A 16,620-nucleotide genomic window follows, 5' to 3' on the forward strand; every position below is an offset into this window, starting at 1 on the left:
TGTATGCTATAGATTTGTCTTTGTTCTCTTACGTAACACCACAAAAGATTTTGAAAAAAAATTGTTTATTTGTTCTAGGAGAGTGGGGTACTATGGAGTCATGAAGGCATCAGGGCAGAGTATGACAGTGTTGCCATGCACCAGTGGATGACGCTGTGGCAGGTATCAAGAAACTTATCTTCTGGTCTTGCAGGAAATTTCCCAGGGTTTGACAGGTGAATATTAAATCTTTTAGTTCTGCTTTTCAACGGATGCTAGTATGTCTTGGTGTTCTTTATTGGTTGAACAGTACATTCTCTAGGTCTTTTTATCTCAAATGTATATAGAAATCATCTGGTCTCATTAAAATAGGAATTGTTCAGAAACAAGGGTATACAAGTTGATGGGCTGAATAGGCAAATTTAAAGGAATTAACATTTCTTTCAGTGTTATTAATTGAATCTACTTATTTGTTGCATCTGCTCTGATTCCATCACTAGTCCCTTTAATCAGATTTAAGTGGAATCATTTTATTTTAATACAACCAACTACCTTTCTCATCCAATAGGTAAAATATTGCTTTTCATGAAGCCTTTCTTTTTTATTTTCATTTTACTTTTACATAGACGTGGAAAGGTATAATAGAGTACAACTTTTAGACCTTTTATGAAAATACTGTTATTACCAGAATTGTTTAGTTTCAGAATTAGAGTGTAAATCTTGAAGCTTGTCCATCCTGTGCATTAAACATTCAATTGTTTTATTATATATACAGTAACTTCCCAACTTAAGTATTAGAAAAGTATTTATATATATATAGTTACATAAAAGTACGTATAAGAATGTTTACAGTTATGGATGTAATATACTGATCCCATTACAGATGTCTCTACCTGATGGTTGAGCGTCTTCGAGGGGATAGTGGCATTGAGCGTAGCCTTGCACATGCATGGCTTGCTACAACTCTTCAAAGGAGTGACACTGCTCGGCTTATAGACCCAATCCTGGTATTACTGCTGCACCCACATACCCGTAGAGTCAGTGTACAGCATGTGAACATTGAGAAGTTGCCTCCTGTCCAGCAAGGCCAAGGTCACAAATTATCCCTTGAGGAGTCACAGATCTATGCCATCAGCTCTGAAGGAGGAGAGGTCATGTACCATGTGAGCAAGGAAGGAAGAGAGAGTCAGGGGAAGGGAAAACACGTGCCTGTCCCAGCCAAACATATATTAGCATTTACTTCAATCTCCAAAGACAGCAAGAAGATTGTCACACACAATGCAAACTTTACAGAGTTTGAACTGCCTTCTAGTCATGAGCAGCCCCAGCTGCAAGCATCAATATCCCTTATGGTAAATCCTTTCACTCAGCATCCATGGATAGACATGGAAGATCTGGCCAAGATGAACAAGCCAACAAACCTTTCCAATGCAGTTAGAATCCAAAATGGCAGCTATCAGAAGCTTTCAACTACAGTGATACCTGAACAAGTTACAAGTGAATCAACAGCTTCAAGTAGCAAAGATTCAGATGATGAAAATTGGACACCAACACAGATGGTTCAGAGTCTTCTTGAGGAGGTGATAGATGCTGTTGTGACTTCACGATACAAGTATCCTGAAAGTGATGGGTCTAGTGAACAGGATACAATATCGCAATCTGTAGTAAGTGATGGAACTGTGCCAGAGTTAACAAGGCATCCATTTCACTCTCACATGCTCCTTTACACTCAGGTGGTTGATAGCGGACAGTGTTCAAATGGATTGTCACTGATTAGAAATATCATTGAAGCACAACCAAAGTTATCCCTCCTAACTCTAGCATCAACCAGCATTAGTACACTACAGTCAACTTCACCGCTTATTGTACTGTTAGCCAGACATCGCAGATCCGTTTTTGGTGATGGGTTTGATGGTGGAAATGTGTCAGAGATGGTCAGTCAGTTTCGGTCTACCATGTATCTTCAGGTAGTTATCACAGTATGCCTTTATTACTTGCGTTCTTATTATCCGTGCCTTCCTCATCTCCGTCTTCGGGATGAACATCTACGAGATAACCAGGAAGTGCAAGTGGCATCAGCTGAGGTTCTAGTCCTAGTCTTCACACATTTGTCACCATTAGTCACAGATGCTCCTAGGGGTTTCACCCCATATATTACAGATCTACTCAGTAAATGCAAAGTTCAGAAGTGTGTGCTTCACTGTCTACTGTCATCTGTGCATGCCATGACCAGCGCGAGTACATCAGTGGTTACAGATCACAAACGTCCGTCATCCCAGGAAACACGTACTTTTACTGAAGAAGTCCAAGAATACAACTGTGGATCGCTCAACCACATTGGTGCTGTACATCGCTTGGAAACCTACCTAGCTCGAGTGATGGACTTGACTCTGGCTCTCATCCGCTTAGAAGACACACTGGCTGCAGATAGACTGGAGGGTGCAGTGGTGAGAGATCCACCAAGTGTCAGCATGAAGTATACTGGCTTCAGCACCACTAAGTATCAACCTGGTCAGCCAATTCCAGCACAGCCCATGTTCATGGAGGTTATCACTGTAGCACTAAAACAGCATCATCTTCGACATTTACATGGATCTTGGTTGCACCTTTTCACAGCAGCACTGTCTCATATGGGCCCCTCACTCCCTAATAACAGTTTACTTGTAACATACCATGTATGTGAACTACTGGAAGGAATGGCCCACTATTATCTGCCAGGTGCTGTAGCACCACATGCTCCACCTGACTATACACTTATCCTTCTGCAAAGTCTTACAACTATAGTACATTATTGCCTCTTAGATCCAGCACAGTCACCTGCTTTTGGGTCATCATCATCTCTTCCTGCATCTTCAGCACCTCCTTCAGGCCAGACTGCAGGGCAGATATTGTACAATCTGCTACATGTATTTTCTCCAGTGGGTGAAATCCTTGATGCTCCAGTAGACAGCAGTGGATTAGACCCAACTGCTTGTGCTCGTCATACCCTCCTCTGCCATCTGCCAAGAATCATTTCAGCCCTACTGGCTTTATGGGTGGCTACAGGACAGGACCAGGATTCAGCCTTTGTACTTGGCAGTAGAAGGGCTGTCAGACAACATATTGTTGAACTCTTATCACCCATCTGTCACCACCAGACACCACATCTTCTTGCAGCTATCAGTGTTGTTTGGCAGGTAAATTTATATGTTGATTTCTTTGTGATTTATTGTTGTAATGATTTATTGTAATTTGCTTTTTAAAATTTAAGTTGTTTAACTGTAAAGCAGTTTCTATTATTTAGTATGTAATAAGTGTAATATACACTGGAAAATTCAATACACTCAAGATTCAGTAATATACAGGTGTTGAATAATGAATTGTCAGGTAGTGTAATTAATAAATTACTTTATTACAGGGGGTCGGCATTGCTGCATCAGCTTTCAGAGCAGGCAGTAATGCTGCTGTCAACAATGATTCTAACATCAACAACAAACAAAGTGGTGTAGGAGGTCTACTGTGGAGTGGAAGCCCACACCAGTTGGCTCTTGTAGAGATGATGTCATTGCTACGAGTGTTACCTCTACACACACTAGTAGCGACTGTCAAACAGGTGGTGAAACAACCACCAATTGTTGATGGTGCTCAGCAGGTAAGTTGCCTTTTATTTTTTTAAAGGGTTTGACAATTAGATTTGCATTTGCTTATTTGATTCATCCCTGCAAGTGTTTGGAAACAAATGGCATGTGAAATAAGCAGCATGAATGATGTAATTTTGAAAGTAAAATATAATTTATGTGATTTGCTGATATTGCCAATTATGTTGTTTTTGATAATTTATTTATTTGAATTTACAGGGTCTGCCATTGGAAGTTAGTGTCCTGCAAGTGTTCTATGTGTATGTTCAACAATGTCCAGGGTCACAACTTGGTGAATGCTGGGGACCGCTTTTGACTATGGTGAAAGAAGGAACTATTGGTTTGTCACCCCCTGCCCAATTGGTTCTCCTAGCAACACTGAATGAATTTGTTCAGAGAGCTGCTGCCCCTCAGGAAAAGAAAGATATGAAGGAACTTCAGGTTAGTTTATCCTTGCTAAATTTATATAGTAATGTAGGCAGTGTAAGTAAAAGCAACTTTAGCATCATATGCTGGACTCATGGTGTTCTATGCACTTAATTTTAACCTGTTATGTAATAACAGTGAAAATTGTGTTTCAGGAAGTATCTGGCAAGTTGCTAGAGTGCTGTAGTAGCATCGCAGGTTCCTGTCTTGAGGCTACTACATGGTTAAGACGAAACCTTACAGTCAAGACTGATACAACAGAAAAGAAGGATGGTATGAATGGTGAGAGGAAAATCAGATTTGTATGAAAGATTATTTACTCTTATATAGAAATTTTGACATCTGTGATGTATCTCTGATTTTTTGTCAATTTATTTATTTTTTGTTGTTTAGTAAGTATCCTTGAAAAACAAATAAATACATTTTGGAGGAAATATTTTTTCTTTATTTTCAGATGCCTCAGCATACAGTGTAGCAGCACTAAGTGTCCTTGCAGAATTATTAGCCCCTCTACTAGATGTACTGTATGTTAGTGAGGAGAAGGACAAGGTTGTTCCTCTGCTTACAAACATCATGGCTAATGTTGTTCCATATCTGCGTAACCATACGTAAGTATTCCTTTTGTTATCCAATACTTTTAGCCAGCTCTTAGTTTGTCTGCATACTTGTTATTCATAATAAAGAGACAGAAGAATTTGTTATAGGTTACTTATTTTTCTTGTTTTATTAGTATAAGTTCAGGTAAGAGCTGCACTATTGGCTCATGCCAGGGCCAACCTAAGGACAACATTAAATACTGTACAAGATTTATGTGAATTTCTGAAATCTTAAAATCTTATGGAATTATTCCAAGCTCATTGTAGGCCCTAGTAATTACTCATTCTTTTCTTTTTTAGAGTTTTGAATTTTTGATGAGTTGTCATTTGTAATGCAAAAGTTAAAAAGTACCATTAGAGCAAATGCAGTATGTTTTTCAGTCAGCCTGTGTTTCTTTATTTCCATATGCATACATACATAAAAATTAATTGCACTTCTTGACTTTTTTATAGGCGGTCAAACATGCCTGCATTTGCTGCATGTTCTCAGTTACTGTCATCGCTGTCGGGTTACCAGTACACTCTCCGAGCTTGGAGACGAGATGTTATTGATCTTCTCCTTGACCCACAAGCATTCATGATGCTTCCACCTATACTGACATATTGGCGGACTATTGTAGATTTTCTTTGCACACATGACAAAACTGTGTTCAAGGAATTATTGAGTAAGTAAAGAATAATGTATGATGATTAACTAACCAGAATTAAAAGAAACGAGATGTGTGTCAGTTGTTTTCTTCTGGAAAAATATTATTTTGACTGTGACTGATATGATTCCCTTTCCAGCTCGTGTATCCATGTCCCAAGGAGGATCACTAAGTCTCTTCTCTAGTAAGGAGTCAGAATATGAAATTAGAGCAGGATTGCTGAAGAGGCTGGCTTTCACCATCTTCTGCTCAGAGACTGATCAATACATGCGACACATACCAGATATCCAAGGTAAGGGATAGTTTACAGTTGTTGAATTTTCGTATGTATATCTTTTGTTTATCAGTATACAAGTGACCCCCATTATTTAACTGGGATATGTGCCATAGAAAGTTTTCCGATGAGAAAATGTATGATGATGTGTCTTATTTTCCCATACAAGAGTTAGGAATGGGGTGGGAATCCTGATTACCAGCTTCTACAATTAAACTTTGTTTATAACTTCACATAGTTTGAAAAGTCAGTATGGTGGAGGTCAGTGTTAGATAACAAAGAAAAGATGTAGATAACAGATTATGAGCATTGTATAAAAAGGGTTACATAAGGGAGAGTAATGCATTACAGACAGACAAAGTAGATACACTATATTTGTACTATAGACAAGCACATGTATATACACATGCACCAAATCTCAACCTAGAAACATAAGATTAGAAAAAAATAGGGATAGTCACAACCTTCTCACCTTTAAGGGGAAAAAATCCAAAACTGATAGAATAACACATTCTGTACTTCATTTCTGGCAATTGTTTCTTTTTGCTTATTTCTATATATTCAGAAGGCTCCACAAATGCTCAGTCGCCAAGGAGTCAATTACTAGTCCAGCCTATCTGACTTGTTGACCCTTTTCCTTTAGTTTAGGAAAGATTCTTTCTTATTTCTTCATTGTAATTGATATTACTAACAACATTATGATAATCATGATGTCAACAACAATGATAACATCATTGGTATTAATAGTATTGGGGGGGGAAATCCTAAAAATTCAAGGAAAGGGTAAATCAGCCAATGACACATAGACTTACTATTTTGTAGTAATATTCCCCAATTTATTTTACAGCTAATGAACATATTTTGAAGAGAAATGTGAAATACCAATTAGTTTTAAATGTGTGAGGGTGATGAGTTGAAATGAGTACTTAAAGAAATATATTTTGATATAAAAATAAACTATGAAGTCTCTACATGAAATACACTTAAATGCTGAACATCCCTGAATTCTAGAACGTTTGGCCGAAGTGACCCGGTTAGGCCAAGTGGTGCCCTCCCTCGTGGCCCAAGTGCTACTGTGCTTCCGTGTCCTTCTCCTGAGGATGTCCCCACGTGGTGTGACCTCACTGTGGCCTGTAATCATAACAGAACTGGTGCAGGTGTTCCTCATGATGGAACAAGAACTAGCTACTGACACAGAACAGTTCAGGTATGATGTGAGTTTGGAATTCTTGGTGAATGAGGTTGGAAATTAGCAAGCCTTTAAGTAATAATGCACCGTTTAATGCAGCACAAAAATTAAGTTTGGTTGATTTATGAATATTGGTGCAAAGGCTTTGTTTTTTGTAGAAGTAATGAAAAGCACAACAATTACAAAGGTAGCCAGTCACCACACTGTTCACTTTGTAAGTAGATGTAAAAAAAATGTGAAACTGCAAAGAAGTTTCACAAAACAGACAACCTGCAGAAATAAATTTCAATCTATACATTTGATAATAATTACTTTTTAAGATTTCCTCTACTGCATACAGGCTTCTAGAGGACTCTCTGTGCTTAGAGACAGTGCAGTGTATAATATTATATATATCTCTTCCCTCACCTGCGTTTGTTGATGGTGGTGGTGCGTTGGTGACCGTACAGCAAGAAAGGGGGCAGGTAATAACTGGTAGATACAGGATAGTCTCCTCCAGTAGGCTGGTCTTGCAACTATGCATCTGCTCGTTCATTCATATCCAGTTGCTGCTGTGCTCAGATACTTTATAGTTAATTAACTTTTGCCTGACTCCTGTGGTGAATGATTGGTATTTCTTTGCTTTCACTGTCTCATGTTGATGATGATTTTTAGTCAAAGGTAGGCGTCTTGTATGTCAGACATAGTTATTTGTCTTGGTAGTTAAGGTATTTATTTTATATATTTATTACAAATGTGTTCTTGTGTGTGTATATTTATATATATATATATATATATATATATATATATATATATATATATATATATATATATATATATATATATATATATATATATATACATATATATACATATATATACATATATATACATATATATACATATATATATAGAAAGTATTTAATCCAAACCAGGTTTTTCTTTTGTTAAAAGATATATAGATAATATATTGTTATAAGATTCAGGTTAAATTGGTATCTTCACTATTAAAAATTATGTAATGATAAAATTCTGTTTTTGCAAGTGATAATAAAATCAGAAATTGGATAAACCCAATTTTCACCCATAAGCTTTTTAGAAAATGTATGTATTTGCTAGGATTATTTTAATTAAATAACAAAAATTTACAAAGCATGTTAGCACCATAGCATGAATACAGACTAATCTAATATGACAATGCAAAATCTTATTTAGAAATGCATGTACAATTTGATATTTTCATATAGATTGTATCTTGGAGATTAATCATATATGATGTATAAGAATTAATATTCTAGGAGTAGATAATCTTTAACTACATTTAATACTATCAAAAGACTTCCTAGTATACAGTACACACATTTCTCATTTTCTTCCTCAAATGACATTTCTGTTTTTATTCTGTATGCACAATGTTTTTTCCCCAAAGGTTCCAACATTATCAGTAGTTGGATGAATCTTCTGCACATTTGAATGGAAATGTAGATTTTATTTTGTGTCTGTTATTTGTACCTTATTATAAACAGTGGTTTTATTTATTTTAGATGTGAAATTTACGTGAAATTTTATTAGGTATGCAAGATAATTATGTATTTGTGATATCAGTTGTTGCTTTTCTATGTGGAACTTCATTTCATTTTAGGTACTATATGTCTTTGCCATTGATTATTGTATTTCTAAGTTGTGCGTTTGTAACCATATGTGGCAAGAAATAAGAATGCCATGTTAGATATTCTTAATTAATTATTCAGAACAGCTGCTACTGTGTCTCCACAGTGCACATTCTGCTTGGGTGTTGAAGAAAAATGAGGATACACAGGCTTCTAAGGAAAGACTAGTCTGTTTTAACTTTAAAATAGATAAAAAATTATACTGCTATTTTTGCTCATATTCGAGGATGTAGCCAACCAAGCCCAGTCAAAGCCTAGTACATGGTGTAAGTGAAATGGACTTGCATGCAACTAGTCTCCAATTTGACCAAGCTACCAATTTTTGAAAAAGCTCTGTCATGTTGATCGTTGGTTAATTGCTTGCATTCAGATCGGGAAATGCTTTTAACCCTGTGAAACACTGGATGATTTTCCCTTCTGAATAAAAGAAGTTTATATCAAAATATATAAGAATAAAAAAAATCATTAACTCATTAACGCTGTTATATTTTGAAGCCGAAAAGAAAAGATTCTGGGCAGCTACAAAATCAAAAGCGGCGCTGCCCTGGAATCTGTCTGCCCACCGACTGCGGCCCGCTGCTGCATCAGAGCACGAGCCGCGATATAGCGTCACATTGGTGGGACGCCCGGCAATGCTTATTTTTTCGGGTGTCTCATATATGGGACACCCATCGTTAGTGGGTTAACAACACTGCACCATTTTAAAAGTTTGCATCATGTGACTTAACAGCCAGTCTGGTTAAATAAGTGCTCTAGAATGCCACTGTTGAGGTAGGCCCACCAAAATTTACATAAAGTTCCTCACAAAGTTACAGACTGCAGTATTGAAATGGCTAAGGCAGCTGTAGTCTTCTAAAACTAACTCAAGATGATATTTCGTCACTCATAGAATTGCCAGTTACACGAAGGAAATTACTGCAGTCGATACTAATTCCAGGGAATGTGTTCAAGTAATCTATATTTTGATCTGTAAAATCAGTATTAGGTATTTCTCACCAAAGCAAGTTCTGTCATTGTCTTTGCAAGTCATATGGTATAGAAAACCAATTGCATCGAGGGGTTAGGGTTGGCTTGGTGTGCAAGCACATGCATGCAACTTAGAACATGAGTATTTTGTACAAACATTTTTCATGAGTAGGGCTATTCATATTTTTCTGAATATTTTTATTCATGTAAAGGGAACTAGAAGCCTTATGATGATTTAAATTTATTCAGTGAACTATAAAAGGAGATGGGTGCATTCTTATATTGTTAAATCGTTTTGAAAAATTATTTTGAAGAAAGAAATGTAGACATTGTTTTACGGCAATTGATACCATATATAATCTCAAATTAGAAAAACGAAGAAAAGAAATTCAAAGGGATCGATGAACAAGTGTTTATATAGGAAGCAAACTAATATTTCCCTCCAGAGCTTTAAAGCAAAAACAGCCCATGCTATCTCATTGCCAAGACTTTATCACTCAGTTACTTTTGACATTAAATGCAGCTCAACCAAAGCAGCTAAGCAGAAACAAGCATATCCTACCTATTGCTTTCATGGTTCTCTCTATCTCTTTTTTCTTCCATTTTCTGTTATTTATTTATTTTTCAGTCTGTTTTAAGGTTCATTTTTAGTTTGGTTCAATCCCCAATTAGTCCACTTAAAAGAGTCCCTTTTGAAGTTCTAGACCTATTGCTGTAGGTGGTACACATGCTAATGATATTACTTCAAAGAGAATTCAAAGTAAAAAAAGAAAGTAAATTTCTTCATTAATTGTTTTTTATCTCCCAAAATATATATTGATTTGCCTGAGATTTTAAAAGTATGCAAAAGATGCATAATTGAATATCCTACTATGCGCAGTCATATCCCCATTTGCATTTGCTATATAGTTAAGTTTATTATTTCTTGTACAAGAAAACTGTAATCACTGCAAGGGAATATAACCCCTCTTGATATACAGTGCTGGTTTCACCATAATTTTTGTACCGTTTTTGGCTACAAGCATGAGAGATATAGAAAGAAATAGCATTATTTAGTGCTAATATGAAATCTGTTAATATACATTACTGATTCCAGTATAGAATTCACACCATTTTTACCTACCAGTTTCAAAGATATGTAAATCAGAATGATAAGAAAGACTCCCTAGCTACAGGGACATGGGGCCAGTAGTTTGCTATGAAATGTTATTGGAAATTAAACTATAATGATGTATTGTATGTTGATTCATATGTTATTGTTTGGGATTGTCATAGAATTTTAGGGGGTATCAGCTTTTCTAATTTATGTGACTTCCGTCTTTATGCTTTGTCATATTGAATCTGTTGATTATATCAGTGTAAGGATATATGCTAAAGCCAACTGCGCTAGCTTTGTACAGTTTAAGATATTAAGATTACTGGTAATTTTTGAATGTTGATAATTTTGATAAAGTGATATTGATTTCTTATGAACTGATAAAGATAATTTCATGTGAGATAATCCCAAAATAAAGGAAATTAATTCCCCTCTCATAATATAAAAAATTAAAGTATGTTATAATCTTTTATTTATTTTCCTTTTTTCCTTTCTTTTAGTTTCAGACATCAGTGTTGTTTGTTCATGTGATTTCCTCATTGCAAAACTGAGAATTAATCTCGCTTCTGTTTCTTCCAGTTCACACCTGAAGCGCCTTTCTACCTTAGATTCTTCATGGGTTTTTAGCTCTCAGAATGGACTAAATGCTCACAACCATCCTGCATGGTTGACCTTGTACCTAGCAGCATGTAAGCTGTTGGATTTGATGCTTGCCCTTCCAGCCCAGCATCTGCCACAATTCCAAATGTGAGTAGCCATCAACACAATCAGGTAGTGCTTGAGAAGATGAATCCTTGCACAGAATCAACACAGATTTTTTTCTTCTTTTGTATTCTCTTCTTTTTAGAAAAGTGGCTCCCAATATTTCCTGCCTCAGTGCTCCTTTTTCAGGAATAACAAAGGCCTATACCTCTCTTCTTATAAAATCTTTCTGTGATGAAATATTGATAATTACCTGGTTCTGATTCGGTAAGGTGTGTATATCATCAAAATTTAAATTTAAAGGTACCGATGGGCTTTTGTTGGACCAGTTCCAACAACTGACGTGGAAGAGAAGACTGAAGGAGCTGGTAACATCCTACTGAAAAGTTGTGATTTTGTCCCTCATATTGCAAGAATTGCAAAACTTATGGCAGATAAGGTGAGAAAAACTTTAACTTTTTTTGAGTATCTTTCATGCAAAGTTATTTGTAAATTTATAGGTATTAGGACAGGACAGATTTTCAACCTATTATTTCAGCCTGGAAGTGGAAAGAATAAAATGCTGGAACACCGTCCTGGGGAACTGCTGCTGAAGATGTCCAGTATATCAACCCTTCTAGATCTGCAGCCCTTCTTCAACACCCTCACATCACCATCATTCACACCGGCAGCAGCCACAATCGGACAATCTCCCCCAGGGATCCTTTCATCATTCCCCTCCTCCACATCCTTGCCTAGTTCAGGGCCTTCATCTGTCTCAGGCACTTCAGCCACCCCCAACTCCAGCCTAGCACACATAGAGGCTGTCATTGAGCGAGATTTCCTGGAACCCCTTCCTTCGTAGGCTTTTTCCTAGGATGTCTTATTCTGAATTAGTATGTGGTGTTGCTGTATGTCTTTGTATAAATACTTGTCTGGTCACTATGTTATCTTTTGTTTGCTTTTTTTATGCCAGTTAAGTGAACTCACAAAAAACAATAGATATAATATTTGTACATGAAATTTGTTATTGTTTGATTTTTGAATAGCTAAATCCCATAGATGATGTTATTATGTATCAAAGTTATGTTCTAAAGAAAAGCATATATTAGAGACTGGCTCAATATTACATCCAAATTTTATTTTATTCTTTAGGCCTTTATAGATAATTCTTGTAAGAAGAAACTATAATTTAAAAAATAGTACATGTATATGATACGCACATATATCTATACATAATATCTTCTCTCCTTAGGTGTCAACATAGAATTGCTTATTTATATTCTACTAAATATACACAAATGTACCCATACATTTCTACACATATCCAGTTACACATAGAAACGTACCAGTATAAACACCACTAAAGGCAAAAATATATGCTTGTAACTGTAGTTTAATATTCAGAGCAATCTGAAGAGAGCATTGCTTGATACAAAATGGATATGTATAATGATAGGATTCCTATCAGTTTTAACTCTTTGTAGAATACAGTTGTTGACATATAAACATATGCTTTCATGCAAAGAGAAAAAATAACTAGAAATAAAGTGCATTCTAAATGGCAGCAGCTAATATCTCATACATTTTATCTGCAGATTCTGATGCAGATATGTAGGCTGAAGAAATGGGAAAGCACAATACAATAACTGTCTAAACACTATCACATTATGGTGAGCTCAGTTTTAAACACTGTAAAAGACTTTTTTTTTTTCTTTTAGTTGTCATAGAAATAAAGACAATAATTGTTTTCAAAGAAATAGGCATGACATGTGAGAAAGGAAATTTTATGGAAAACATAATGTAGCCATTTCTACTTGATGTTAGTTATGGAATCCATGCTGACAGTTGTCATGCATGAACACAGTACCTTCATTTGCAGAGAATGATAAAGAAGAGGAATGTATATAGACTTTGTGGATTTCCTTTAATATCAGTTTGCAAATTTTTTGTGTGAGTGTTGTCAGAATGGGCTTACATTTTATTGCATTTTTATTTTGAGCTTGTGTTGTATTTGGCTGTGAGCTTCAGAAAGAGACTTTTGATGACCAGGTGCCTTATCAATAACTGATTAGCTGCACAGATGTCTTTTAGTACTAATTGTAAGCAGTTTTTGGGAGGATCGTTGAGATGTGAAACTTTTTTTTCTAGGATGTGAATGGAAAATCATAGTCTGGTTTTGTGTACACAGACATGATTAAAAAATAATATTGAAAAATCAAGTTTTCAAAAGTTGGTTTCTTTAGAAATAGATAAATCATGACCTAGATGTGGGTCATAATTCATGTGAATATAGAATATATTTTTCATTTACTGGACCTTCTGTACTTACAGGATTTACATTTTTTTCTGCATCTACTGTTAAGCTGATCCACTTTCTGATTTTAAGAAAAAGTACTTTATTACTATGATGCTGACAGTAACTTCAATTTATAATGTGTAACTATTAGATATGAATCAAATTATGGATTGTCATGGAATCAGTGCAGCATGTCAGTAAAAACTGTCACAAATTTATTTGAGTTGGGGGGCCTTTTAGGATTTTTTTTCTATATTTTACTTAATCCCCAGATAATAATTTTTTATGTATGTTTAACATGATTTTGAAAAAGGATCTTGTGTATCTTCCTGGTTCACATTAACCTTTCCTTTCTCCAAGTGGCCTTTCATTCATAATACTACACCCACCAAAGGCCCAACTGTTACCCTAAAGGAGACTGAAGTTTATTGATGGTTGGCATTTTTTTCTTTCTTTTTTTTCTCTTTAAAGTTCTTGTTACTGTTGGTGAGATTTTCAAGTACTTTTGTGTGTGTGTTTCATCCTAGTCAGCACTTGATGAAGAGATGTAGATGATAATTTTATTTCTTGTTTTATTGCTCTTGATAGTATGATCTTGCTTGAAAGTATGTATAGTATGTACATGCCAAATAATTTTCAGATATGCAATAAAGTATCTTCACATTAAAGCTTATTAATGATGTTTATGTAAGATGATAGCTATATTCCTTGTACATATCATTCCAGGAAATGATATTTTCACTAGAGATTAACAGTTATATCCCAAGAGATGTACATTTGAGTTAGGATTGCTACTGTTCCTCATTATCTATCTAAGCACTTTCAGGTTTCTTTGGTCCTATTATGTCTTTTTTTAGTGTATTCTTTCTTGTACTTTATATGTATCATGTTCTTATCCCATATCCTGCAAGTAGGATTCAATGCCAAATCATATGAAATATTTTTTTCCTCTGCTGGTATGGCAGATGAATCACCTATATTGATTGGTATTATAGATATATGAACACAAATCTTTAAAGATAGAATATTTTGTAAAAAAAAATGTTAGGTGAGTTTTCATTTTAACAAATTTGGTTATAAGCTCATTAAAAGATCCTCTTCCAGAGTGTGTGATGTAAAATGATACAGTACTAGGGTTCCCTTGGTTATGTCACATATATGTTTATTGTTACTGTATTACTAGAACTCAATAGTTTATTTATTCTTAAAACTACAAACATTGATTGTGTAAATATTCATAAATGCAGACATGTGCAATTTGTTACAGGTAGGACATAGATATTTAAGTGCATTAAAGGGCTTAGGTTACTGCAATAAGGAAACTAACATTGGGATTATTCTGCCTCAGGCATATTGTACCAGTTAGGTGAAAGTCAGATTTTCTTTTATACAAAATCCATTTTTGCTGTTTGTGCAATATATAGCAAGTATGAAACTGACTTATGATCTGATATCTTACAAAAATTAGGTGTTTATTAATTTAATTTGCTCTTTATTATGTATTTATTCTAATTTGTAAATAGGCAGAGGTACCAGTTTTAGATATGTTTGTTACGTATATATATATAGTACCCTATATTCCTGGATCTGATTACATGGTTAATCTGTAAGATATTTCATCAGGTAACATACTATTAGGTACCACATAACAAATTAGTGAAGAGTATTTCACTTGCAGTGTTAGGTCTTTGCATTTCTTGGTCATGTAAGAAAAGTTTTGTTTGATTTTTTACAGCCTTCAGAACTGATTTCATGAATAAATGGGAGTGCTGTTGAGAGGCTTTCATTTTTATTTGCCATACAGAATTATTTTGTTATGAACACTGTTCTAAAAGTGCATCTTACATTTTATTGATTTCTTATTGTACCATGTAAATACACAGCAATAGTTTCCTATTGTTAGATTTACTCTTACTTTTATGTTTTACTTCTTCTCATATATAATCTTTTGATTTGAGATTGGTTTGTTTGATTGTATACATGCCATAGGTATACATAAGTCTGATCATACAATGATCAGTACAAAGTAATCAAAGTAGAAAAATCAGAATGAAAATCATTCAAGTTGATAGTGTAATGTATAAGTGATAACATGTATGATCCTTGTGAGATGTGAATTTATATCATGTGGTTTCATAATTATAATAATTATGACTAAAAGGAATCAGTTTGATATTCTGAAATGCAAAGAATGTTGACCTCCCATTTATTTACAGTATTTCCATAAACAAAATGCCTTAGCAGTTGACTGAGCAAAAAATGTAACCATAAACATTTACATGCTTTACATGAATTGTTCATTTTATGTGTACTATGTATAAACAGTATATATTCCTTTTTAAAAATCTCGGGTCAAACTCACCTACATTTATTTTTTATCAGTAGTTAGTGTCAGTGAAGTTTTATGTTACTGAATGCAACACAGATATGAGAATTTGAAAATGATTACCTGTAAATTGGCCATGGAAACGTCTTCTGATCTTGCAGAGTGCAACCCTTCAAAATTAAGAGTGTGGCTTTCTGATAAGCGTGACTTCAAGACTTCTGTCATATTTTAGTATGCAAGTTTTGTTTATTTTATTATGCTATGATATATATATGATACTTTTTTCTTCTTTCTATATATATATATATATAAAAGAATGATGTTTATTCCTGCAGAAGATTGATGTATGGCTAAGACTGGTGATGGGATAATGTGATAATAAGTATATTTTACATGTATTGTCATACAAGAAATAAAATGTGATAATGTTGAAAATTTACATTTTGTTATCTTTAAACCTTTTTGAATGTGAATAGCTCTTAATGTTATTCTTTGTGAAAAGAAATGGTCTAATATCTCTTGATGAATCACTGAGGGAGAGGAAGTCATAACATTATAGCCAATTTCTTAATTATGGCAATAACCAACATGTGAAAAGAAATGCAATTATGTACATTCAGTAAATTTTTGTGGGATTATAAGTAAAGTACATATCAGAAAGTGATCCACGGCAGCAAATAAGAACATCCTGACAACTATTAATAACATAATCTAACAATTCTGATCATAAAGAAAATGGTAATTGTTATATTTATTGCTGTTATGATTATGAAAATTATGTATATTAGTATTATCATTATCATTCCCCTAATCCTTATCACCATTACCATCATCGTTACCATTATTAATGTCAAAAAAGTTTCAAAGACAATAGT

General features: G+C 34.6%; 1 protein-coding gene across 6 annotated transcripts in view; it reads left to right on the forward strand.

Moving 5' to 3' along the window:
* Positions 1–16,184, forward strand: part of LOC113826847 (protein DOP1A) — a 30,148-nt gene extending 13,964 nt beyond the window's left edge. For 4 of the 6 annotated variants that reach the window (XM_070129548.1, XM_070129550.1, XM_070129546.1 and 1 more), the window contains 13 exons: positions 79–215; positions 863–3,155; positions 3,377–3,610; positions 3,816–4,037; positions 4,178–4,304; positions 4,477–4,630; positions 5,072–5,283; positions 5,405–5,557; positions 6,551–6,746; positions 7,178–7,192; positions 11,019–11,186; positions 11,445–11,580; positions 11,680–16,184. In XM_070129548.1, the coding sequence (XP_069985649.1) occupies positions 79–215; positions 863–3,155; positions 3,377–3,610; positions 3,816–4,037; positions 4,178–4,304; positions 4,477–4,630; positions 5,072–5,283; positions 5,405–5,557; positions 6,551–6,746; positions 7,178–7,192; positions 11,019–11,186; positions 11,445–11,580; positions 11,680–11,985 (4,353 nt within the window). In that variant the 3' untranslated portion in view covers positions 11,986–16,184. Of the gene's footprint in view, positions 1–78; positions 216–862; positions 3,156–3,376; positions 3,611–3,815; positions 4,038–4,177; positions 4,305–4,476; positions 4,631–5,071; positions 5,284–5,404; positions 5,558–6,550; positions 6,747–7,177; positions 7,203–11,018; positions 11,187–11,444; positions 11,581–11,679 lie in introns of those variants that run through there. The other 2 variants (XM_070129547.1, XM_070129551.1) reach the window with 2 other exon arrangements.
* The last annotated feature ends 436 nt before the right edge of the window (positions 16,185–16,620 follow it).

Source organism: Penaeus vannamei, chromosome 14 (genome assembly GCF_042767895.1).
Source record: "Penaeus vannamei isolate JL-2024 chromosome 14, ASM4276789v1, whole genome shotgun sequence".
Classification (NCBI taxonomy): domain Eukaryota; kingdom Metazoa; phylum Arthropoda; class Malacostraca; order Decapoda; family Penaeidae; genus Penaeus; species Penaeus vannamei.